Source organism: Poecilia reticulata, chromosome 14 (genome assembly GCF_904066995.2).
Source record: "Poecilia reticulata chromosome 14, P_reticulata-male-v2, whole genome shotgun sequence".
NCBI classification, from domain to species: domain Eukaryota; kingdom Metazoa; phylum Chordata; class Actinopteri; order Cyprinodontiformes; family Poeciliidae; genus Poecilia; species Poecilia reticulata.
The window spans coordinates 18,377,567-18,404,114 of NC_088843.1; the positions used below are offsets into that span (position 1 = coordinate 18,377,567).

At 38.8% G+C, this 26,548-nt stretch overlaps 2 protein-coding genes across 6 annotated transcripts in view; both read right to left on the reverse strand.

Moving 5' to 3' along the window:
* Window positions 1-3,144: 3,144 nt before the first annotated feature.
* LOC103476132 (beta-galactosidase-1-like protein 2) lies at window positions 3,145-18,202 on the reverse strand. Its single transcript, XM_008428257.3, has 20 exons — window positions 16,653-18,202; window positions 14,127-14,242; window positions 13,552-13,746; window positions 13,401-13,469; window positions 12,903-12,998; window positions 10,919-11,027; window positions 10,743-10,835; window positions 10,557-10,638; window positions 10,423-10,487; window positions 10,243-10,327; window positions 9,141-9,278; window positions 8,899-8,979; window positions 6,689-6,801; window positions 6,460-6,606; window positions 4,869-4,940; window positions 4,696-4,774; window positions 4,504-4,591; window positions 4,311-4,422; window positions 4,010-4,126; window positions 3,145-3,341 (listed from the first exon to the last, which is right to left on the reverse strand). Exons 2-20 carry the CDS (start codon window positions 14,216-14,218, stop codon window positions 3,255-3,257), a joined length of 1,920 nt encoding a protein of 639 aa, XP_008426479.2. The 5' UTR covers window positions 14,219-14,242; window positions 16,653-18,202; the 3' UTR covers window positions 3,145-3,254.
* A 2,440-nt stretch (window positions 18,203-20,642) lies between these two features.
* b3gat1b (beta-1,3-glucuronyltransferase 1 (glucuronosyltransferase P) b) overlaps window positions 20,643-26,548 on the reverse strand; it is a 29,127-nt gene continuing 23,221 nt past the window's right edge. For 3 of the 5 annotated variants that reach the window (XM_008428259.3, XM_008428258.3, XM_081615646.1), the window contains 4 exons: window positions 25,692-26,194; window positions 25,256-25,552; window positions 24,539-24,644; window positions 20,643-21,761 (listed from right to left, as the gene is read on the reverse strand). In XM_008428259.3, the coding sequence (XP_008426481.1) occupies window positions 24,558-24,644; window positions 25,256-25,552; window positions 25,692-26,194 (887 nt within the window). In that variant the 3' untranslated portion in view covers window positions 20,643-21,761; window positions 24,539-24,557. The remainder of the gene's footprint in view (window positions 21,762-24,538; window positions 24,645-25,255; window positions 25,553-25,691; window positions 26,195-26,548) is intronic. The other 2 variants (XM_008428260.3, XM_008428261.3) reach the window with 2 other exon arrangements.

The window sequence follows — 26,548 nt, forward strand, 5'->3', positions numbered from 1 at the left end:
CCTGTGTTGAGGTAGATGAGGAGTTCACATAGTGTCTTTACTTTAAAACCATTTTGGTTTCTATTTGTTGAAAGTAAATTACAAACATTTAGCCCTAGTTTGACCACTGGGTTTAGGACAGAAAAAAGTTTGATGTCACAAATATATGATTTTAAGAGGCATCATTCGATTTATAATGTAGAAAGAAGATGACAAAAGTGTTTCCTGAATCAACTTTAATGTTCATTCCACTGCACACAAAGGACAGATTAAATATTTAAGATTGCAACAAATCTGTTGAATCTTTAACAAAATAGGTTCAGATTAACATGGGTGGTTTCACAGCTACCTAAACTTAACAAAGGTTAACTACTGTAGTTGTTTGAAAGGTGTCTTGGTTCAGTTGACGGCTCAGTTTGAAGCTTCAGGTTTTGGTGTTGAACCTCCCAGAATTTCAGCTGCTGCAGATTGGTTGAAGATGCAGAAAAAAAAAATACAATTAGACAGTAGTGTTAGAAAAAAATGATCCTGAACAGCTGATGCACCGACAGACCTGACTGTGACAGAACATCACTGAACCTGAAAATTACTTGAATCATCACAATGTATGTAGAAATGTTTCTTTTTATGTTGATCAAATATGTATGCATTAAATGTTTTTCTGTGGAGGCTACAAAATTAGCATAAAATAATTATTTTCTTAAGTATGTGTTTATTAGCTGTTAATTGTCTCAAAATATCAATTGAGAAAGAAATGTACTGTTTGTGAAAATCTAAACCGTCTGAATACATTTTACCATCTACATTAGTCAACTTGAAATGAAGACAAACAGGAACAGCAGGTTTGTCCTGGTTTGCAGATGAGGTATATATTTGTTAAAGGGCCGATAAAATGGGGTCTCTGTGGATTTCAGAGATCCAGATACAAACACAGTTTAATCTGAAGATTCCAGAGGATGTGTGAATAGGTCTGCCACCATGAAACATTTTACTGTACGATAAGTTGTTCTAGAAATTCTCGACAAACAATAATATTGTTTTCTTTTGAAACCATTTTTAAGTATTATAATGGTAATGACAAAATAATATTGCAAGAACACATTCTCAAATTCTAATGAACATTTAATAGTGGAACTGGAAGACATTTTTAAAATCCAAAATAAATAAAATAACTAATGAATTTTGAAGTCTTCGTAAACAAAATTGCTTTTCAAAATAAGGTCTAGTTGAGACCAAAGTACCAAACTGAAGACTTTTATCATCCAGTTTTTTGTAGAAAGAAGAAAAAAAAAAAGAGAAACGATAAATCAGGCCAAATCAGGCCAAACTCAATCAAACTAAATCATTTGATTGAGTTTGTTTTAATTCATCATCCAATTAATTGATTGATTGATTATTCTGACAGGCCTATGTGATTTTAAGGTTTACAAATCCAGTAAAATGCGTATAAATTCAGAATAGCTGAATTTATACACAGATATCTTTACACACGCACAAATCGTTTTATGCACGAACAAATCCTTTTACACACGCACAGATATTTTGAGACTATTTTCACTCACTCTATAAATGGAGGCAGTGAGCCATGTGCATGTCCTGAACTCAACATATCAGACAATTGCACAGGAACTTTGAGGCCTCTTCTGCTGAACAGGTCACGTTTGAAGTGTTTGTGCAGTTCACAGTGTGCCCTGTAGGCGGCACCATTGCAGTTCACGTGGACACATCTGTTTTAGTGATGTCTGGGTTTCAGGAGCAAGCAACTTACTTCTGTCCCATAAAGCAAGGTTTTGTTTTACACGTGTTTGTATTCATTTACGGTAATTCTGCTGCCTTTTCACTCATGCAGCAAAACTTAATACAGTGACTTGAAAAAGTATTCGTACAACTTGAACTATTCCATATTTTGTCTGTTTTTGTGTCCCTGAGCCAGACACTTCACTCACCTTGCCTGATCATGGTGGTCGATGGCGCCAGTGTGGGGCAGCCTCACTTCTGTCAGGCTACCCCAGGGCATCTTTGGCTACAGTCCTGTAGCTTGCCACATGCAGTGTGAATGTGCATCTTTGTCGAGAAAAGCACTATACAAGTCTGAAGTAGTGGGCTGCCGCAGTTGGTAGAGCTGTTGCCTTGCAGCAAGAAGGTTCTGGGTTCGATTCCCGGCCCGGTCTTTCTGTATGGAGTTTGCATGTTCTCCCTGTGCATGCGTGGGTTTTCTCCGGGTACTCTGGTTTCCTCCCACAGTCCAAAAACATGACTGTTAGGTTAATTGGCCTCCTCAAAATTGCCCCTAGGTGTGAGTGTGTGTGTGCATGGTTGTGTGTCCTGTGTGTCTGTGTTGCCCTGCGACAGACTGGCGACCTGTCCAGGGTGTACCTTGCCTCTCGCCCGGTACGCTAGCTGGAGATAGGCACCAGCAACCCTCCCGACCCCACTAAGGGACAAGGGTGTAAGAAAATAGACGGATGGATGTCTGAAGTAATTTCACAGTTACCAGTAGCCAAAAGAACATAGTACAGATGCCTGTGCATGACCAGTATACAATATTAAATAGTCCGGCCACAACAACATTAAAGACCTATGCATTAAGGCTGACTTAATTTAGGGAAAAATGCAATTAAGACATTTTACGGCCTTAAATTTAGAACTTAATACTTTTTAAGCATGTGTTTTTGTTGTGGTTTTAGCAATACTCCTGTTTTTTATGTCAATGGGTTCCACAGATCAGAGAATTTAGGATTTTTTAAGGATTAGAACGTTAAAACTTTTTAAGGATGTTCAAGCAGACACTCTGCATATTGGTAGGTTTGTTTTTAGCAATACTCCTGTTTTTGTTTTTATTTCCATGGGTTACACAGATCAAAGAGTCTGTCTTAAACTTCACATTCTCTCCCTGATCTGTGTGCTGCGTTCCTTGGTGTTCATTATGGTGTTTGCTATCCAACGTTCGCTAAAAAACTTTGAGAAAATCTCAGAATAGCTGAATTTATACTGATTACATTACACACAAATTTACTCATTAGGTCTATTCATGGAAATTCAAGTAAAGGGTTGAATAAAAATACACTTTTCAAATTTGTAGGTTAAAAACTGGAAAGCTGTGCATGACGTGTACTATATAAAATACTTAAAATTTATGGTTGTACAACATAACTGTAGACCGTAAACATTGATGACCGTTTATTCAAATACAATTACAGTAAAAAACATTTTGTAAAAATAAGAAAATAAACATGTTATACATCAAGATGTGGATAAATTTCACACCAAGATGTTCACCCAATTTCTGCTTCCATGCCCAGATCAGGTGAATCCTCAAACAGGACACTGGAGTCTCCCCCCTTCTCCTCAAATACAATAATCTAATGAATTAAACAAAGGGAAGAATTACACATATAAACATTTGCTCTGATTTATGTTTGATGATTTTATGTCCAAAACAAACAAATTAACACAAGGACTGATAGAATAACTAACTAGAGTAGGGCACCGCTGGAGAACCCCTGGAAATGACAGTGTAAAGAGGGACTTTACATAAATTCAAGAAAATCATGGACAACCCTGAGCATCCTCTTCATGTGACTGTCATATATAACATAAATATAAAAACAGAGTGTCTTGAGTCAGAGGCTTCTTCAAATTCGCTGTAATGCAGACTGCTGCAGGAGATATTTTCTACCCACAGTCATCAACCTCTGCAACAACTCTATGAAGAATCTTGAACATTTAATTTCCCTTTGGGATCAATAAGGCATGTTTGAATTGAATTGAATAACCACTGTATAGTGAATTGTTGGGCTGTTTAGGCATATTGAATATTACTTAAGATTAATCGATAACTAAAATAGTCATAAGTTGCAGTCCTAAACATTACACTGTTACACTCACAAAAGAAGGAATAGCTGCTGTAACTATATTACACCTAACTATAATAACATCAACCTTTTCAGAGCATGTTTTAAAATAAATGATATCACTTTTTACAACCTGTTTGACTGATTGATAAAAGACTGTCTGTGAGCAGCTTTACCTGGTTCATTCCACTGTGGAGAAAAGGCCCAGGGAGGTAGAGGGACTGCTGTGGACCCAGTGACCAATAGCGACCGAGATTCAGACTGTTTATGAACACAACACCTTTTCCCCAGCCCTAAAACATTTGCATTAGCAAACAGAACAACACAGACAAATCAGTGAGCATAAGTTGGCTTTGCAGCATCATTCACACAAACAAAACACTAAAGAAACCTCTGCTATTCTGCTTTTAGTTTTTCAATCAGTTTTTCAGTGTTAAAACACAAACAAACAAAAAACTAAAGTCTTATTTCACTTACTGGCAGCTTCACAAATGTGTCACTCGGATAGCTGTACACAAACAACCTTCCCATGAAAAATCCAGGAAAGCTGGAGCTTTCTGGGAGATTTTTCCAAGGTGCCTGATTAAGACTGAAAAAGATTCCTTCAAACACATTTTTAAACCAGATGGAAGTTGAATGCAGGTTGTTGGGTTCAATAAAGCACACAAACCTTTCAATAAAGTTGAGTTTCATATCCAGGCTGTATATTGTAAAACCCCGCAAGGGGATGTCATTGAATAAAATGTCCCCCACCAGACCTGAGAGAGCAAAAATGAAAAGAAACTCATCAGCTAACCTCTGACAATGTGAGTAATTTCATCGCATGTAAAGCAAAGAATCTGCAGGCATTGCTGCTGGTCACCTTTACGTTGTTTGTCAAGGTCTTTTCCTTGGTGAGCTCGTCCACAGTTTTCAACCAGGAAGCTCAAAGTCCGCTCTTCCTGTGGGGATGAAACACTTCAATGTTTACACCCAATCAGACACAACTTTGGGTTCCATTGCAGCCAATAAAAAAGGGACCTTCATTGTTCATACCTTACCATCAGGAACAGCCAGCTCAAGGATCTGGCGCTTCAAAAGACCAATATATTTTCTGTCTACAAACACCTGCAGGACAAAATGGGATTTTTCAATTTACTTATGAAATACCCATGTTCTGGTTCCCTACAAGAAAAGTGGTTCTGTGCCACAGTTTATGTGGCATTCATGCAATGTATAAAACTTAAAAAGTTTACTCAAACCAAAACGACAAAGGAACTACCCAGCGCGAGGCTGGTAAAAACAGCCACTTGTTCTATGCTTTGCTTCATCTAGAGGATCTGAACCCTCAGGTATTGTGAAAAGATTGCTTGCTGGAGGCGTGGACTCTCTTGACGTTTGAAATGATCGGATCTGATTTTACCCAACTGCTAACGTTTGGCCATGACGTATGTAATGCGCTTGCTCGATTGCTAAGGAAGCCACTGCAGGATCTTTAAACAATCCTGTGGGTAGTAGGGCCACTGGATTTTATCTTTCCAGAGACAAAATGTCTCCATACATTCCTCTTGCTCAGACTTTAATGGCCCAATATTTGGAAGAGTGCCCAACACGGACTGAATGGCTTCGTTCACTTCCTTTGCCAAACTACAACCATGTAGAGGCTGACTACAATTTGAAAACAGCACACAAAATTGATGTTATCATTCGTACCTCCCCCCTTTTGTTTGCTGATTGGCCCGGTTCAAATTCAGTAGAAGAAATTGAGCTCAATGGGAGAAATCCCTGACAGAGCACTGAAGGGAGATGAGAATTGAGCAGAATTGTGTAGACCAGTGGTCCCCAAACTATGGCCCACGGGCCGGATCAGGCCCACCTCCACATTTGGTCCGGCCCCCTGAACAATACCAGAGCATTCAGATTTTTTTTCATATATTGTATTTTCCGGTTTATATGTGGATTTTTCTTCAACCACCAGGGGGCTCTTTAGCAGGGAGTGTGTCCTGTAAACTGTGGGTGTTTTGTTTGCTGCCATCTGTTGGACTTTTAGGGAACTGCTTGACTTTTATGTTATTTAATCAGTATGGTTGTTTGCTAGCGGTAGAGCAGATGAACACACGTGTCTGTTATGAACGCCGCATTCCAGGTCGCGTTCTTCGAAGCAATGCCTGTAAGTAGCAGCTTATACTTCAAAACGAGCCTTTATGTTAACATATGATAAAATAATGTTAGAAAACACAAATCAGTTGGTGACGCTGACTGGAGAAAAAACTTGCGGATGTTTTATTAATGGCAGTGTTTTTTGGCAGAACTGTGAGGAAACTCACTCCCTTGGATAAGAACAAATAGATCTCATCAGAACGTCTCACGATTAGCATCGCGCAGTCCTCGTGGCGACTCATATTAGCTTTGCACCAATCTTCTGCTCTCCGTCCTTGTGCATTGTTCTTGAAGGGGATTTTTTTCTTTGCAGTTCTTGTCACACCACCTTTGCCCAAAAGTCTTCGACTCACCATGCATGCAGATGCGCTGCCATTTTTCACCCAGCCGTTTTTCAGTGCATGAACCATAATTCTACTAAGTAAAAAGTAACCCAACCTCAACAGAGTCTTTGCTCACAGCTTTGTGGACAGTAACGAGGACTCACCATGGCACGATCCCGAACATGGTCACCTGAGTGTAGCATCCCTCCGCTAGTGATGTTGGTCTCATACAGAGTGTAGCCATATGACTGGCCGTTGCCATTGTTTACAGGTAGGTTCTCCATGTTTACTGGCTTGGATGACGTGAAAGGCTGCAGAGGAGTTATAAAACAATAATCTGACTGGGAAACTAACTTCTACTTCGTTAGACTTATCACTGTATGTAAAACTCACATTCTCAGCGAAGCTTAAAGCATCCCATAATGACAGATACTGGAACATGATGGCAGTTTCGTAGGTATCACTGTGACGCAACTTCGGTATGTCTGGGAGGTTGTGTCCTTTTGCTGCACAAACATGAAAAGCAAATCAGACAACAATGTCTTTCAGTAACAGCACCTTGCAAAAGTTATCTTAACCCTTCAATTTTTTGTCAAATTAGAACCACAAACCCCGATATATTTCATTGGAATGGACCTTACCACAAGGGCTGCGTTTCATTGGTTAATGGTAAATGGACTGAACTTATATAGCGCTTTATCCGATCATTTTTGACCACTCAAAGCGCTTTACACTAGAGTCACATTCACCCATTCGCACTCACAAACGCTCACACATTTATACACCGATATGCAGCTCGGTAAGCAATTTAGGGTTAAGTGCCTTGCCCAGGGACACATCGACACGTGGCAGGAGGAAGCTGGAATCGAACCTACAACCTTCCGATCACAAGACGACTACTCTACCCACAGAGCCACAGTCACCAGAGCCATGCCCATTTTACGTCACAGCGCAGCTACTACGTGCGTGACCGTCTCACAAACACAAGCTACAGTAGTAAACACATGCTAATGTACATTGTGGACTAGCAGACCGGCAGAAAGTTTGCGTCAAGACTCGAAAAAGAATGGTTCTCCACTGTCAGTGGGGTATCTGTACAGGCGATGTCAGGTATCCTGATCGAATTTGTGGAACTAAAGTTCACAGATTTTCCAAAATCTGAAACGGAAAGCCTTGCTTGGATTAAAGCTTGTGCACGACCGCATTTGCAGCTCAACCGTCGTAGGATAAGGAACAAAGGAGTGTCTGCTGGTGTAAGTATTATTGCTTTGCTTTCTTTGTGTTTAGTGAATGAAAAAAAGAAAGTCAATAATAAACACATCCATTATGAAAACCTTTTAGCCAAGTACAGCATAATGGCAGTACCGATAACAATTTCTACACCTTGAAGCCTGTCTGTTACAGTCTTACGTTAGCTGAACAGATCAATATGCCATGTGTACCGTATCTGACATACATTAAAGATTTTATTTGACCTGAAAAGGCTTTTTACCAAACTGTAATCGTGTTAGCCAGGCTAATCGTGTTAGCCTCCGAGTACCGTGTATCAGGCCTAGGCACATACGAACATTTGCCAACAGAAATCACCCTCAAAACCATGAATGCCCGACTTACCCAGGCTTGCAAGAACAATAGGCGTCAGTGATCTTGCCCACAGCTATATTTATGCTGAGGGTCTGAGGATCTGCTGTGTTCCTCATCGACTGGTAGCATTTAGCTGTGAAACGCACAATCTTGGAGGCATCGCGTGGCTCAAACACCTTGATGTCGTCCAAAAAAGATGACATGAACTTGTTGGTTCCCCTGTCCATTGTCGTGGCTGATATTTTTTGAAAATCCGGCAGAAATGCTACACTAATCGACTCAGAAATTCTCTGCATAGAGTCAGTCGAAATGAAATTACACATAGAAACTAAGCACCGCGAGGCTTTGTTTGTGAGACATGCAGTCACGTGAGACTTTCGAGGGGCGTTTCTGGGCGGAGCTTGGTAAGGTCCATTTTATGTGACAGACCAACACTAAGTGGTCCATAATAGTGAAGTGGAAGGAAAAGGATGAAGGCTTTTCAAAAATATTTTACAAATGCAACATTTTTAAATGTGACAATGTTGTTCTGATAACTCTGAATAAAATCCAGTGAAACCAGCTGCCTGTAAAGGTTCTGTGTGTAATTAAATATCTTTATAAATGCAAATGTTCTGAAATGGTTGTTTCTTCAGCAAATGGCATTTTTTAGTCTGTATACCCCAGATAACAATTAATCAATTACTAAATTAGTTTATAATTATTTCAATAATCTATTAATCACAATTAATCTGAATAATTGTTTCAGCCCAACTCTAGATGCTGTGAGCTATTAGAGACATACCCTACAAGTTTTGCCACTAGAATAGTAAAAGATGGTTTCTATTTATCATTTTCACACACTTATTATTTTCCTTTCATTTCACAATTATTCTACACTTTATGCTGTTATATTACATAGAATACAATAAAATGTACTGAAGTTGTGGTTGTTCTCTGACGAAATATAAACAAATTCAAGGAGTGTGAATAATTTTGCATGCCACAATACCTGTACTTCATGCTGAAGGTTAACTTACGTTTGAATTGAGAAAATAAATCCCGTAGAAGGTGGTACTTTGCAGTATATCCCCCTGCTTCAGATAACGGAGCGTCATAATCTGAAACGCATCAAAAAATACAGTCAGTGTTCTCTACCGCCATCTGCTGGCTAATACACTCTGCTCCATATTTTAGACAGCAGAGCTTCATCATTTCAACCACATCTGTGCACATTTGCATGAACAACACGGCTGTTTTGTTTATGCCAGAGCTCACTGACCGTAGCTGGAAACCAAAGCTTTGTAGGAAGGATCAGGATCTGCTCCGCTCATGAAGCCAAAACTGGATCCTCCGTGGAACATGTACAGATTGACAGACATGCCACTTCTCAGAATATTCCTCACTGTTGACACCATGTCTGGAACAAAATTATATTTTCACAAACTCATCAGAACTAGCATTAGTAGCATAAAGATCAACCTTTTATTAGCCTACCTTTGCGGTACAAAGCAATTTTACATATTTAAAACTCTTTAAGAAAGGTTTTAAATAATGACCTAATATCAGGTGTTAAAGTAGTATGACTCCTTGTTTTAACATCTGCTTTCTCATAGTAACAAATCCAATTCAGTCCAAAATTATTCATACCTCTATCAGATTTAGATTTAAATTAACCAGGTTTGTGTTCCTGATACTCACCAATCACTCATTCATTCAAGAAAATATAACGTTTTTAAAAATATCTGATTTTTAACTGTTATTAAAAAGGCATGCTGAGTAGTTTCTACCCATCTCAGCAATCAGTGAGAAGCGTCACAGTAATCAAATCCTTCTTACAATTGCTGAGTAGGTTTTTAGTTTTCAATTTTCATCGGTGTTCCGGTGATTTATCTTTTGATATGAGCTCCAAGTTTGAGCTCCGATAAGGAAGATTGAAGGTCTTCTTCACATCTACCTTATCGCTGTTTTCCTCGCAAATTCTTTAACAGATTCAAGTCAGGAGTTTGCCTATCTAAGACATTAATACTACTTAAAGTAAGAAGTAACATGTTGGAAAAGTTAAAGGATTATTCTAAATCTAAAAAGGTACAGTGCTGGTTGTATGAATATCTTGTCACAGTGTCAAAGTACTCACACCCTTGGTGTGGATACTTTATAAAAACTAATTTCTATAAATTAGTTAAAATTCAAGATTCAAGTGTTGCTGTAGTTTAATGTAGAAGACTTTGGGTTTTAAGAATGAGATTCCAGAGAATAACAAAGATTTAAGACATGTAAAATCTAACACTGGACAATGCACGTACAAAACAAAACTGCTAAGCAGCATAACATCAGCAGAGAGGATACAATTTAATGAAAAGGTCGGTGCTGGCATGAATTACCTTCTGGAGCTAGCACATGGTGAAGGTCCCCCCATGTATCATACCAGCCAGTCCAGTATTCCATCACAAAGGAAGGCTTGACGGGCTGAAAACCAGTACAAGAAGAATCTGAAGTGTCAGCTAACACCGATTACGTCCAATAAAAATCAGAGAGCTGACGTGAAAAGAAATATTAAAGACCTTGACAGAGTTCAGCTCCTGGACGATTCTCTGATTCAATTTCCATAGCTTTATTGCCCGGAGAGCTTTGAGACAACAGACAACTCGTTAAACTTTGGTTTTCTGTCCGTATACGTGTGCACACTGACACGTACCTCCATCAACACCCCCAGACTTAAATGAGTTGCTCTTATCTGATGTGAGAAAGACCTCACGGATTCCTCTGGACTGTAAAGCCTTTCAACACAGGAAGGGATAAAACACGTCAGAATGGTCTGTTGATGGCAAAACACTTGCCTGTATTTTGGGGAAATAGTCTTAATAAAAATTAATAACCTTACCTCTTTAATGAATAACATGTACCTTTGGTCCTTTGCAAAGGATCCATATTCATTTTCAATCTGCACCGCAATAATAGGACCCCCTTTGTTGAACTGGAATTCACAAACAAGTATTTTAGGCTATAGAAACAAAGTAGAGCTACATACAATACACGCATTTCCAATTTAAAACTGACCTGTAATGGAACCACTTTTGGTATAAGTTTGTCAAAATAGGTGTTGACAGCTTGAATGAAGCCAGGGTGCATGGTCCTTAGTCTCATATTCTCATCTCTGAGGAGCCAGCTGCATAAAAAAAGTTCCAACTGCTACTTATCTGCCTTTTTTTTCAGGATTTTATTTAGACAGTTTTACATACATAATATTGCAACATCGCCTTCCTAATCTTCAGACACTTCTTAAAGACATATCAATGAACTCTGCGACACGATCGTCTGAACTCTGAGACTTCCAGTGTGTACTACGCACCTTGCCATGTGTAGAGAGGCTCCAGTTAACGACAGCCTAACCTATTTTCTGACTACTTTTAGCTAAGAATTGTTTGCACTCTATGAACTTTCATCCTCAAAAATGTAAACGAGTCGGTGACATCACATCAAAGCTGACATATCCTATCCTGACTCACTCTAAACTAGGGCTGAAACGATTCCTCGAATAATTCGAGTACCTCGATTATTAAAATTCTTTGAGGAAAATTTACCTGCCTCGAAGCTTCGTTAATTTATGCTAGCATACCGTGTTGCAGCCATAACATTATTTGCGGTGCGCGGAGCTCTCACTTCCGCCTCTGAGTTGTTTACCAAAGCTAAGTTTTAGTGGCATAACGTCCAATTTTCAAGTTCAGCCTGTGGGGATTTTATTGATTGATGATAATGCCCGGGTTTTCATCGTTTTTGGGGACCGAAAAGATTGGCGCTATGCCTGGAGTACGGCAGCCTTTCTCTTCCAGGACCTGCTGGTTCAGACCGAACGGCGGGAAGAGCGCTGCAGGAGTAGGTAAGCGGATAGACTGAGCACGGCGGCCGGCTGAGTTGTTGATGCTTTCAGTGTAAGTGTAGCTTTACGGACGAACCGCACAATAAATTTCATCTCATCCCGGTATGAATAAACGGGTGACGGAGCGCACCCGCGGTACGTGGCTTGTAGATGAGTTTCTGAGTGTGACGAACGAAGGTGCCGTAAATATTCAGTTTCTCCCCCCTGTTCTTATGTTCGTCTCCTGGTCTATCGGTCGTGTGTCTCTCCCCCCCGCCCCCATTAGGTTTGCTCGTTCGTCTTTCCCACTTGGATTTACGTTTGTCTACCCCCTGGTCTATTTCCTCCCCTCCACCCCCGTCTTACGTTCGTTCGCTCGCCTTTCCCCCCACCACCACCACTCTAAGCCCCTCACTCCAGGTGTCATTTCACGTATGAGACCTGGTGTCACAATCAGGTCAAAGCTCGACAGGTATGGGTCAAGGTGAGAGTTCATCTATTAAACTCACTGAAGATGAATACATAAACTAAAAGCTGAAGCATAGACATTTTTATAAGCGTATTTGTGAGCCTGCCACTTTATTATTAAATTGAATATAATTTGAGATCTTTGTTTAACTTTTCTTCAGGTTAAAGTGAACTATTATTGTTGCAAGTTAATTTTCTAAACTACAAAAACGTAATTGTTGGGGATGCTCAAATATGAAAAACTGGACTGATATCCGATAGCAACACTAGTGTTATGCCAGATTTACCAATATTTTATTTTATAAATTTTTTTTATTCGATTACTCGATTAATCGTAAGAATAATCGATAGATTACTCGATTACTAAAATATTTGTTTACAACAGCCCTACTCTAAACCATTCATCCCAATACACAAACACTATACAGAACAGAGGAAAGTCAAAAGCAACACATGCATTTTAAGGATTTATCAAATCACACAAACTGCTCTTCGTTCCGTCAAATTTAGACCCACCCACTTACCCGCTGTGTTTCCTTGAAACATAAACATGCATGACAAGATAGGAAACTGTGAATGCAACTTCAGATTTTTTTACTGCTTCAAAAAGAAGAAAACAACTAAGCAAGTCTGGCGTACTGAAGCAAACTTTCAAAAAACTGAGGATGTCTTTCGTCATGGTCTTAGGAGGTCATATGTAAACATTGTAAGTGTTACCTTGGCAGTCCTCCCAGGTCCATGTCGGCAGAAATATAGGGACCAGGACATAAAATAACCCACAACCCCAGCTCAGCTGCCAGAGATATGTATGCTCTGCAAAGAAGAGAAAGACCATGCTAAAAAGATCTAAAAATATTATACAAAGGGCCATGAAAAGTGCCTGGCAACAACAGTAGCTAACAGTAGTGTCATATCTCCTTGTGGGGATAATTGCTTTAATAAGTTACTGCTGTTGTGGAGATTAGGCAGTTGTCAGGTGGGACTCCCTCTGCCCTTCCCTTTATTGCTTGAGTCCTAGAGGTTGCATGATGGTAGAGGAAGGCGAATATATCTAACCAGGTTTCAAAACAGGTAATATTGTTAGGAAAGCTAAGGAAAGTGATGCAGGAATCTTGTTTTGGACCTCTGCAAGATAGCTTAATCAGCAACATCTATGGTCTCTTATTAATCCTACAGGCTCTACAGTTAAGACAAGCACACCAATGTTCTCCTTACTCTAAATCCAACTGCATGTGGAAGTTGAACACGTCCTTCTCCGGCTGGTGCAGACTCCATGGAACATATCTGTCAGGATGCGTTAATTACCATTCAGGTGATGGCGATGGGTTTGTGACATAAACAAACACAGTGCAAGTTATCTCCCTACGTAGTTAGGGTGTTGATGCCACAGGCCACCATCTTCATCAGCCGGTCTCTCCAGTATGGCCTGGGCACGCGGAAATAGTGAATGGATCCCCCGAGGATGCAGAAGGGCTTCCCCTCCAGGGTGAACTGGGAGGAGTTGGTGTTCAGGCCCATCTTCCTGATCTTCAAGTCCATTTGTGGCACGCTCTGAAAGAGTCTGTGCATAGTTCCAGTCACAATCAGGTTAAGGGACATACAGGCTATTGTTCTTGAACTGACCACATGATGTGCTCTGTAGGAATTTGCAGATGTCTTGAATTGGCAAAAAAGCATAAAACAAAGGAGCAGAAACACATTTTTGTGAAGTCAAAACAGACTTTGACACACTCATGTGGACAAATGTATTTAGTTCATGACAGGTTTGTTAAATAATTTCTTTACTACTTATCCTTTGTGTAATAACATTAAACATATCAGTAACAGAGAGACATTAAGCTACATTTTTTTGGGAAAATTACACAAATCTCCAAGTACCGGAGAGACAAAAATAGCTTAATATCAGAATCAACTGACACATGAAAAACAGACAACACTTACCCCAGATACTTGTAGAGGATGAAGCAAACTATGCACAAGCAAATGAATGCTTGTACCCGTTTCTGTTTATTTCTTGTCCTCAGGACACCCATGGGTGAGCTGTTGGTTCCCCTGCTCTAAAACAGGAAGCAGTAGTACTGAGTTGATAGCAGCATCTGTGTGCAGATCAACTCACAGAGCTTGCCTGAAACACGCACCGCCTCGTGGGAGTGGCTCACAAGGCAAGGAGCTCACCTTAGTAACAAGGCTGGACTACCATGTGTTCATTAGTTACATAGTTACATGTTGCTTTACTGTACGTAATCCCCAAGTACTATCTTCTCTGTATTTTTGATGTTTGAATTACAACTTTAAATGGGCCGAATTACACATTTCCCAGGCACATGCTGCTGTTTTAAAGCACAATCTAGTAACTCTGCTGTCTTCAATTCTTATAAAAATGCTGTATATGTCACACATGACTTAAGAGAAATTTGACTTTGCAATTTCAATTGGGCTTCTGTCTTCCTAAGAAGGCCCTGCTCTTTCCGACGCTCCGCCTTCCATCACAACAACCCTCCTCCATTCAGCCATTAACAAAGTTTTTGCCAGCGTTTCACAGAGAAGTAGTTTGCATGATAAAAAACAAGTTTAATTTGCCTTTAAAACAAACAAACAAACAAACAAACAAAATGCAGTATTTAATAACGAGTATTCCATTTGTATTGTGGGACCTCTGATAAAATAAACTGGGACATGAAGCTACCAGACTCAGATTTCCAACTGTTTAATGAGCCTCCGTGTAAACTGGGCCTAAGCTTGGGCTAAGGCCCAGTTTACACAGAGCAACTCTTCGGTTAAACCATAACATTTTTGTTGGTATCCAGCACCGCATTTACACAATACTTGTGAACGCAGTGTCTCACACTTGCTCTTTTTGGAACCAGGTCTCAAGAGTGAAGCTGTTTCATATCACCCTCCACTGAGATGTGAAGTACTCTGTATACTAGGGCTGTCTAATAATATAAATTTTGCAATATATATCGATATTTTCTTTTCTAGAAAAAAAATCGATATTCATCCGCAAGTATCGTAACATCCAACCTTGCTCACTCACTGCTTGCTATGCCGGGAGAGTGATTAGGTCATCAGGCTTAGAGTGATTCCTTCAGATGTTAAGTGTCAAGGTTAAAAAAGTATCAAACTATTCAGAGCAGGGTACTTGGTGCACTTTATTTACTTTACAAATGCATGTAAGATACTGTTTGTACTGTTTCAATTAAAAGAAACATGTTTTCTCACCACTTCATTGATTCATTTTGTCCAGCTGTCGACTTTAAGTCTGTGTCCATGTCCAACCAGAGCCAGGTATTGTATAGTTGCTGCTTTTAATCAGTTTTCAGTTAAATTAATTAGATACGATATATATATATATATCATATCGTGAGCAGAATATTGTGTATCGTATCGTGAGATTATTGTATCACTACAGCCCTACTGTATACGTTTCATGCCTACACAATATAATTGTCATGTTTATGCAATATACTTATCATGTTTATATACCATAAGCAGAGGTAGGTAGAGAACCCAAAAATTGCATTCAAATAAGAGTAGCACTACTTCAACATATTTTACTCAAGTTAAAGTAAAAAGTAGCCGTACAAGAACTTACTTAAGCAACAGTAACAAAGTATTTGGTAAAAAGTCTACTGAAGTACTGCGTAACTAATCAGATTATCACTCACTTAATATTTTAAAAATATTATCGAACGGGTCAAAATATAAAGTTAAATTGAAATTTTGGTATTTTCAGGACTGAAATGAGAATAATTCATATAAGTAACACAAAATTAAATCAGACAAAAGAACATTTCCAAATCTGTTTCCTTTGAAATAAAAAGTATGGAACTTTAACAAAAAGTGCAGGTGTGTCTTTGTCTGGTGAATTTTTGGTTAAAACATGCTTGTTTTTCATTCAGTGGGTAGAAAATCCAGAGATTTTACTCAAGTAAGAGTAGGTGACGCTTCATAATGAAATTACTCAAGTAAAAAGTACAGTGTAGAAAAAAAAATACTCCTAAAATAAAATAAAAAATTCTGAAAAGGTACCGTAAATGTAATTGAGTAAATGTAACTACTTATTACCTAACTCTGAACGTATCATGTTAGTACAATATATTATCGCGTCTGTACAACTCAAGTGTCAGAGGTATACAATAAATATCACATTTGTACAGCAATTATCCCGTTATACAGAGATATTATTCGAACATTTTGCTCCGTGATAGCAATACGCTTCCGTAGAAAACGACCGTAAAACTGCCTAGAAGCTAACGGTCGATATCTTTAAACTAACCCTAAACCGCACAAAGAGTCGCCATTGTCACGGCAATCGCTAATGGGGATACAAATAACGGTAGTTTGGATTTAGGCTAGCGACCGTTGATAGTCAACAACAGAGAATCGGCGCCAATAAAATACTGTTATAAATGTACAAACACTTCTAATAATGGTACACATCTATTACTTGTGCACTTATCCTACCTGTTTTAAACAAAAAATAGCTTCTTCGGTAAAGGTTTTGCTGCGATGCTACCTATTCAGCTTAGGCTTCCACTGAGCTTCTCCTACGTACTGTTTGGAAGTCAGTGTCTCTGTTATGCGCCACTACTGCCATCTTGTGGAATAAATTAGTATTGCACCAGAAATAAACTTACAAGTATATGTGAGTGCCACAAAAAATAAACAACCAAAACACAAGTATTAAAATAAATAAAATGTTGGGGAAGGGGAAGAAAGGAGCTGGAGGGATGTGTTTTTTAATGGTCAAATAGTCTTTGGGTGCCACATCAGCAATAGTGGATCATGTCAAAAGGAACTGCCTCATTCCAAACAAGATCAATATTTCTGTATCCTCCAAGTTTATGAAATAAACTGATGGCAAAAGGGGATTGTACAAAGTGTGGGCAGCAGAGATGTAAATAATTGTGGCAGAGGTGATTTGCTTCATGTGGACCCTATTATGCCTTCTTAGGGTAAAAAAAAAACATTCAGATTAAAAATGTTTATTGTGTACTTTAAAAAACGTAATATTTCAATCACACAGTAGCTTACGAAGAATATAATCAACCTTTCTCATCACTTTTGTTTTAAGTTGCTCTATTTGTTTTTTCCCTCTAGGTCGTGATATATGTGGTGTTTTTGGAGTAACCTTTTGAATTAAATCTACATTTAAGCCTAAAACATTTCATACCGCTGTCAGATCTTATGTCACCACATTTAGTTCTAAAGAGTTTGTGAAAATATAATTTTCTTCCAGACATGGTGTCCACATTGAGGAAAAACCTGAGAAAAGGCATGTCTGTCAATCTGAGCATGTTCCATGGAGGATCCAGTTTTGGCTTCATGAACGGAGCAGATTCTGGTCCTTCTTCAGAGCTATGTTGAGTGAGTCCTGGCATAAACAAAACAGCCGTGGTGTTCATGCAAATATGCACAGATGTGGCTGAAATGACGAAGTTCTGCTGTCTAAAATATGGAGCACAGAGTCATTCTGTTGCATTAGCCAGCAGATGGCGGTAGAGAACAATTACATGCGTTTCATTTTATGACGCTCCGTTATCTGACACTGGGGAATATTCTGTAAAGGTCCATCTGAGCCTCTAGTACGAAGTACAGGTATTGTGGCATGCAAATTTATTCACACCCCTTGAATTTGTTTTCACTTAGTCAGAGAATAACCACAATTTCAGTACATTTTGTTGTATTCTATGTAATACAACAGCATAAAGTGAAATGAAAGGAAAATAATAAGCGTGTGAAAATGATAAACATAAACCTTGTAGGCTATGTCTCTAACAGAGTTTATGCTGAAACAATGAATCAGATTAATTGTGATTAATCGATTGCTGAAATAATTATCAACTAATTTAGTCATCAATTAATCGTTAACTGGAGTATATAGACTCAACAAAGGTAATTTGTGAAAAAAACATTCTCAGATAAATATACATTTTGCATTTTAAATAGTAATAAAACAACATTTGTTTCTAAATGTTTTAGCCAAAACTCCTCAAGTGGGATACTTTAGCTTAACCTGCTACAGAATTTTATTTTAGGCAATGAATTTATTTTTTTTTTAATGAATTGAATTATGTATTTATTTGTATATTTTAAAGAGTATTTAATATTGAATAAGAAGGCATAAATGAAAATTCTGTAGAATGTGCCACTTCTTTATCTGATTAATCAGTAGATTACTAAATAAATCTTTAGTTGGAGCCCTAATCTGGAGACTAACATGATTCTGCATTTTGTTTGCTAAATACCTCAGGTGCCATGAAGATGGACTGAAAGCTTCCATGAATATTGATTTTCAAGTTTTGTCTCGATTGAACTTATAGTTTTGCACTTTTACCAGATCATTATAACTCATGAAGATGCTTTGATCTGGTAGGATGGTTTTATTTAGGATCCTGCCAAGAGCTCAACTACCTCCATGAACCTCGGAGTTTTGTGTGATGCTTAGAGTTCAGGAAATAGTTTTAGACATGTCCACAACTTCCCCCATGATCTGTCTTGTTCATGACGCTGTTTGTTATTTAACGTTCACTAACAAATGTCAAAGGCCTTCACAAAGCATCTGCATATATAATGAGATTTAATTACACAGAGATGGACTCTGTTAACGAATTTGGCAACCTTGAAAGGCAACTGGTTCCAATGGATTTTATTCAAGCTTATCAGAGCAACACATTTTAAAACCTTTTGTATTTGTAAAATATTTTTAAAAACCTTCATCTTCTTCCTTTCACTTCACTGTTATGTACAGCTTTGTGTTGGTCTGTCACATAAAATCCCAATGAAATATTTTGGGTTTTGTGTTTCTTATGTGACAAAATGTTCAAGGGCTATGATAACTTTTGCAAAGTGCTGTAACTGAAAGATGTTGTTGCCTGATTAGTTTATTCACGTTTGTGCAGCAAGAGGAGACAGACAGCCTTCCAGACATGCCGACTTTGCATTACAAGGAGCCCTACGAACCTGCCATTATGTTCCAGCATCTGTCATTATGGGATGACTTCACCTTCACTGAGGGTGTGAGTTTTATTACAGTGATAGGTAAATCACTATAACTGGGTAGAAGTTAGCTTCCCAGTCATATTATTGAGTTACTTTTCCTTTGGAGCCTTTAAAATCTTTAAAGCCAATAAACATGAAGAACCTACCTGCAAACAATGCCAAAGGCCAGTCACATGGCTACACTCTGTATGAGACCACCATCACAGGGTTGCTACAGTAAGGTGACAATGTTTGGGGTTGTATCCTGGTATGTCTAACCATTACCAGCTGTGTTAATTACACCTAAATTAAGGTGTAATTAACCCTTAATTAAGGGTTAATTACACCTTAATTTGACATGGTTTGTCTGATTTGACAAAACATGTCAAATCAGACATGGTTTGATTTAAAAAAACACAGATCTGACCCAGCATTTCTGCTTAATAGAATCTGTTCATACTGCTTTGTGAAGTATGTTGATTTGAATAAGCAAAAACTGAATCCAAATGATGGCGGCTTATTTTCCATTAGCTGGTTTCAGTTAGGAGCAATATTATGTGTTTTTCGGCCACATAGAATCATATTATAGCACAATAAAGTTACTAAAGTCAAATTGGTTTTACATTATTTACATCATATTTTATATATATATATATATATATATATATATATATATATATATATATATATATATATATATATATATATATATATATATATGGCGTTTTTATAAGAACTGAAGGTAATAGTTGCTTCATTGTGCTGTAAAATGGCCCTCTGTGCCTAGAAAATATGTAACATTTCCCCTTTAATAAAATGACAGGTAATGATGTTTGAAATTTCGCTTTACAAAATCAGTGTTGAAATGTTGTGCTTTTCAAGCAACAAAACCCCAAGCTCGCTGATGGTAAGGTATGAACAATGAAGGTCCCTTTTTTATTGGCTGCGATGGAACCCAAAGTTGTGTCTGATTGGGTGTAAACATTGAAGTGTTTCATCCCCACAGGAAGAGCGGATTTTGAGCTTCCTGGTTGAAAACTGTGGACGAGCTCACCAAGGAAAAGACCTTGACTAGCAACGTAAAGGTGACCAGCAGCAATGCCTGCAGATTCTTTGCTTTACCTGCTATAAAATTACTCCCATTGTCAGAGGCTACTTGATGAGTCCACTTTTCATTTTTGCTCTCTTAGGTGTTTTGGGGGACATTTTCTTAAACAGCATCTACTTGCGGGGGTTTACAATATCCAAATCTAGATATGGAACCTAGTTTTATTGTCAGATTTGTGTACTTTATTGAACCCAACAACCTGCATTTAACTTCCAGCTGTGCTTAATATTTGTTTAAAGAAAGCCTTTTGTTTATCAGGCACCTTGGAAAAGTTCCCAAGAAAAACCCAGGTTTAGGTTGACAGATTGACTTTTTTGCTGCATGAGTGAAACGACAAAAGAATTAAATAAATACAAACATGTATGTAAAACAAAAAACTAGCTTTATGGGACAGAAGTAAATGGCTTTCTCACCTTACTCAGACATCACTAAAACATCATACAGTTATGTCCATGTGAACTGCAATGGTGCCGCCTACAGGGCACACGGAGAGCTGCGCAAACTCTTCAAAGCCAGTACCAGACAGAGTGTTGACATGCTAAAGAGGTTCTGCTGCAGGTTGGTGGTGTATGAAATCACAACTTGCAAGCCATGCTGGGAAGAATCAAAACATTTAATAAGAGTTTTCACTTCTACTACTTGGAGTCGTGGCTCCATATTCTACAGTTTTCCCCACATGTTCATAATAAATAATCAGCAAACAGAATTTACAAAGAAATTGTTGTTTAAATTAGCAAATAAAAAAAGTCCAGAGATTGTTAACGAAACAGAATCATCTCTTTAATAGGACAGCTCAGCAGTCCTTGCAGCACACCAGGAAGTGCTGATAATACATGAATGTGAAAGGTTGTTTGTGTTTGACGATAATAAATCAGTGCACGTGTGTGTGCATGTGTGTGTGTGTCAGCTGGTTAAGTGAATGTGTGCTGAGCAGAAATACAACTCCTAATTAGTGAAGGGTTCAGGGTGCTATCTAAATAGGCTAGTGTTGTATAGTACTAATACAGGGGGGGGGGATTTGGGAGGAGCTTGGATCCCATCAGCACTATCTGCCAGTCAGTGCTGTGTTACTTCAAACAAGGACTTGTTTTATGTGCAGCCCTGTGCCCAACAGCCCACTGACCTCAGAACAAAAGAGCCCTATTAAGTGCTGATTGGATGCTTGGCTGGTGGCGTCTGTGCAGAGAGGCTTCTTTATTGCACACTGGTTCATCTCTTTCTGGAGTTTAAGTCGGGTAACCTCCTTTGTTTCAGCTCCTACTGTGCCAGATCCATTTGGCAACTCCTTCCTCTGTCGACTCAGTTCCGCCCAGCAGCAAAGTTCCTGTGCAGTTGTGCTTTGATATGTTGAGTTCAGTACATGCACATAGCTCGGTGCTTCCATTTATGCAGCAGAGGTTAAGTGCAGCTATTGTTATGTTTTTGGCCACCGGAGGTCTGAGGGGTGGTTTGAGCCCAGACAGATCCCAGCAAAGCTTCCTTTCCTGAAACAACAGGTATACACCTAATTAAGACCGAGGAAAAGAAACAAGGACAGGAGGTAAAGATACAGTGGGAGAGCGTTGGGGGTCTACGTATGTCATCTACACAAATGTTCTGTCTCTGTATCAGCAAACGTTATTTATGATTTCATTATTATCTTGATTTTTTCTGTTTAACGGCTGATTTAATTAATACAACATTATGATGTCAGTCTTCAAATGACATCTCGAGGTCTATTGGCTTCTTTGCCAATTGTTACCCTTCTTCTTTACTCACATTACATTTTGCCCTCCTCCGTCTTCAGTTGTATACCTGTGAACAACCATACTGCAACCTTTTACTCAACCTCTGCTGCAGTGGCGGAGCTAGACTTTTAAAGTTGGGGGGGCCAGGACTACCTCCAGTAAAAACTTAACTGAGTTAATATGTCAGATTCCCTCCTCAGCCTCATCTTGATAAGAACAGAGAGCAGTTCGCTGGTTTCTGTCCAGAATGTGATCAAGCGCAGCTGACCACTTGGTGCGCAGACAGTTTCAACTTTACGCACAGAGAACATCATGAAGCTCATTATTAATCATACTACGAACAATATCTGTCAGAGAATCATCTCTGATCTGGACGCTTTAACGGACCAGAGGCTTTGGAGCGCCTAGCGCAGCTGATCCGCTTCTGCTGGGTTTTTCTCCCGCAGAGGGAAGTCAGTGCGGGATCAGGAAACGATCAGAGTTCTGCCGTCTTCTAATCACGTCATTTTGTGAAATCTTACCTGATTTCAAAAATTTTCTTGCAGAGAAATAATAAATGTTTCGTTTGATGACTACAAATTGGAAATAAAATTATTTTTTTTCTTTGACGGACAACGAAAAAACTCTAGCGCCACCTCTGCTTCAAACTACGAACATTGTCGGCCCCTCTTCGGTTTTTCCTTTATTTATTTATTTATTTATTTATTTATTTATTTATTTATTTATTTATTTATTTCAGAGGACCAGTAAATAACTTATTGGTGTTTTACCATCACCACCAGGTATGAAGTGCTTTAGCCTTTGAGTTGCACCACAACGCAGCACAACTGAAACACCCAGGAGAAGAATTTCAGCTTTTTTTTATGAGTATAAAGGAGGCTGGTATAGCGCCTGATCTAAATCTATTTATTTATGTCATCACATGGACTTATATAAAGTTTTATACATTTTCTTTTTATATATTTATTATTGTTTTTCTTCTTTAGATATTAGGTTGACTTAGAATGATTCCAAATAATGTACAGGAATGACCTGGTGCTGTTACATGTCAATCATCAGGGTGGGGCACTGGGGGGGCCAATCAGTTGACAGGGGGGGCACTGGCCCCCCTGGTCCCCCTCTGGCTCCGCCACTGCTCTGCTGGTCACTGTATGTCTCTTGTTAAGCATCCAGATAAGCAGATAAGTAATCAAAATGTTTAAATTTAACTTATTTTTATTTAACTGTATTTTAAAAAATCTATATCTTATGGTACACTATCCATTGTTTCTGGTTCATTTCCTTATTTGGACCAGTTCATCATAATGAAATATAACAGAATAACACCTCTGATCAAACTAAGCAGATCTGAGAAACCCCTTCCGGATGTCATGTAGTGGAATTATACAACCATATTTCCCTACTCCTTCATAATATTACAGAAACTTTAAATCATTGGTTATCATTGGTTTTGGTGCCCTAAAGCACGGGGTACGAAATTGTCTGCAAAGTAGGAACAAAAAGTCCCCAAAGTAGATAAAGATTGTTCCCACAGTTTGCTCAAAATGTCACGTAGTTGGTAGAAAACATCTTTGGTGACTGCACAAAATAATAAGAAGATGAAGTGATCAGTACCCCTTACAAACACCAACATCTGCTGTCATTATCCAATAGTTATCGTTTGAATAAAACACATATTTGGATATTTGTTTCTTTAAAGAGAGATGGTGACACTGTGGGTTGCTGATCTGAGACCAGAACTACGCTAAGCCATTTCAGAAGAAAGAAAAAATAATGCAGCCATGCTATTCAAAAAGCCTGATAAAAAAACATCTGTGATATGTCCTCAACAAACATGCTACAGTCAACACTGACAGACTCATACTCAGCTGCCATGGGACTAAATTTGAGCCACCCATGGAAATATTTAGCGTCCTCTTAGGTGAAAATAGATACATATTTTATATTCTAGCCTCTTGCGTATGTGATTCCAATAAATATCTGACAGCAGGAGGTCGCTGGGAGGTACTTTGTCTGCTCAAGCGTGATAATCTGTCTGTTTCATTGGATTAAACTGGGATCAGAGCCCCAGTAAATAGAAATAAAGTTAAATACAAATTTTAATTAAAATAAAATATAATTAAATATGCAAAGATTGAGCATTTTTTCAACTACTTTTCTCTATAATTCATAAAAATACTTGATATGGAAAAGTTTAAATAAAACTGAAAGGATAAAATAGCAACGTGTGAATCCCAAATGAGAGCAAACAGCATGCCAAAAAAAAAATAAATGCAGCCATCCAAATTTTTACATCAAAGTATAAAAAATAATTTTACCATGAAGGCATACAAGTTAAAGTGCTTGTTATTGATGAATCATTTCTATGTTCTCAGAAATGCAGTATTTTCTTCACTCAAGTCTTTATAGAACATAGACGTTGATGATTACATCCATGTCCTGTAAGAACTACACTCTTCCCCCTCAGGCCGTTTCGCAAAACTAATCACAGTGCAGATTTGCATTAATTTATCTTTCTAAAGCTCAGCTATTACCTGTGTCGGATGAAGAATGTCATATCTCTACGTTAGAGTCAGTAAATCCTTTCTTGCCCTCATTTACTAGCACAGGCTTCTCCGTCCGTGTGTGCCACACTAATACCTGGGGATAAGAAGACAGGTATGGATGAGCAGAAAGCCAGTCGAAATGATGAAATACTAAGAACACAGGCCCTTGAGGACTGCAGTTTGAGACCACTGGTTTAGAGGAAGTGCATTAAATATCCAGAAGTGGCATCGGGTTAATGATTCAGTCAAATCTGACTTGTGAATCACCCGGTTTCACATTTTGAAACTTTATTGAGATTTTGTGATGGACAATCACAAAGTAATGCATTACACTGATGTAGAACTACATTATGGAGGATTCTCAATTTTTGTCTTGTATGTAAATAAAAATCTGAAGAGTAGGGTACATTTGTATTCCTGCTCTCCCCCATCCTGTCCTTCCATTCTTCTCACTGTTGTCATTACTTTGAAGAACCTGCAGTTTCTTGGGGAGTATCCACCTTTGCACATTTTGACACTGAAAATGTTCTTTGAAAAACAGCTCATATTCAGTGAGGTAAGATAATGAATATGTGTGAAGAGCAGCTTTGTCAGTCAAAAGAAGTCCCAGTAAACTACACTGTAGTTTGTAGTTGCAATGTTGCCAAATTTGTAAAAGTTCAAATTGTCGAAATATATCAAGGTTATTGAGAGAACTTCTCTTACCTTAGTGCAGTTTGAGGCTTTAGGCTCCAACTCACTCAGAGTGACCAGTTCCTTCAGTAAGCTGCTCTCCTGATATCCTCCCTTCACTCCTCGAAGCTTGAAATAAGCCTGAGGTTTAGACAGAATGAGGCCCAAGTTTACTGCAAACCCAGCCATGTCTATAGCGAAAGGCCGGTGTGGGTCAAATACTGTTTTCCAGCCATACACCTTGCCTAGGGCATTTATTTTGGGTGACTCGTATCGTAGGCCACCCACAAATGCCACAGGCCACACAGATACCTTTTTAGTCGACCTCATCTGTTAGATGAAAGCACAGACATACAAATTACTCATTGGAGTTGACAGAAATGCTCCTGTTTCGTTTCAAGGACTAAGATGTTAATGGATGGCAAGGGAGCAAAAAGAGAAAACTTTTACTTTTAAAACATCCCTTCACCTCTTCAAACAGTTGTAGACTGTATGTGTTGTCATCGTCTGCAAAGTAAACAACTCCAGGCTGGGTGTAGTTTAAGGGGAAGGTCTCTCGTAGCCACCGCAGGGCCAGGTTCCTCTGCAAGGTACCCCGCGGTACTCTGGGGTTCCTCCCGTCTCCTCTAGATTTACGAGTCAATGGTGTCAAAATGTTGAGGTGGGTGTAGTTAAGACCCTTTTCCTGAAGGAAATGGCTAACCAGAGTGGTCCTCCTCTGGGAGTCTTCCACGACAATCCAGTGCAAATTTGACACATGGAGAAGAGTGTTGGCCAGGCGGGTCAGCTCAGCTTTCTGCACCGGGCGACTGTAAGTGGGAGTGATGATGTGGAGAGTAGGAAGTCTTTGGGACCAAGGCGGAGGCCGGCTGTAAATGTACTCAGTGCGCACCACATGCACAATGTCACGGCTCTGCAGTGAGGAGGATTTCTGTAAGGCCCGAGAGTCTGAGCGGCCACCAATTGTGTCAGCTACAGAGGAGAAAAAAGAAAATAAACTGTAATTTCTGACACCAGAATTATTTACTCAACAATGAGAATATTTATAGTAAACATGAGTAAGATTTACATGTAATTTATTTAGTGTTTATAACTTGGTTAATGCAACAGATAGTCCTACTTGCCAAACATCACTGAAATAAGGACAGGATTACATATAGATACCCCATTCATTACTAGGGTTAGTATTTTAAAAGCAACCATGAAGTGAGTCTAACCCTCAATCTACTGATCCAAACTCAGACACCTTGTCCATTACGCCACATGGTTGTGGTGATTGGAATGGCAAAGTCCTGAGCAGTTTTATAAACATTTAAGCCATAGAGT

Bases quoted from the DNA above. Each gene is read 5' to 3' on its own strand.
- LOC103476132 (XM_008428257.3), bottom strand. From the start codon at position 14,218: ATGGGTGTCCTGAGGACAAGAAATAAACAGAAACGGGTACAAGCATTC. The intron at 13,470-13,551 runs GTAGGGAGATAA...GCATCCTGACAG, and splicing joins GGCATCAACACCCTAACTAC to ATATGTTCCATGGAGTCTGC. The intron at 3,342-4,009 runs GTAAAGCTGCTC...TTAATTCATTAG, and splicing joins TCCACAGTGGAATGAACCAG to ATTATTGTATTTGAGGAGAA.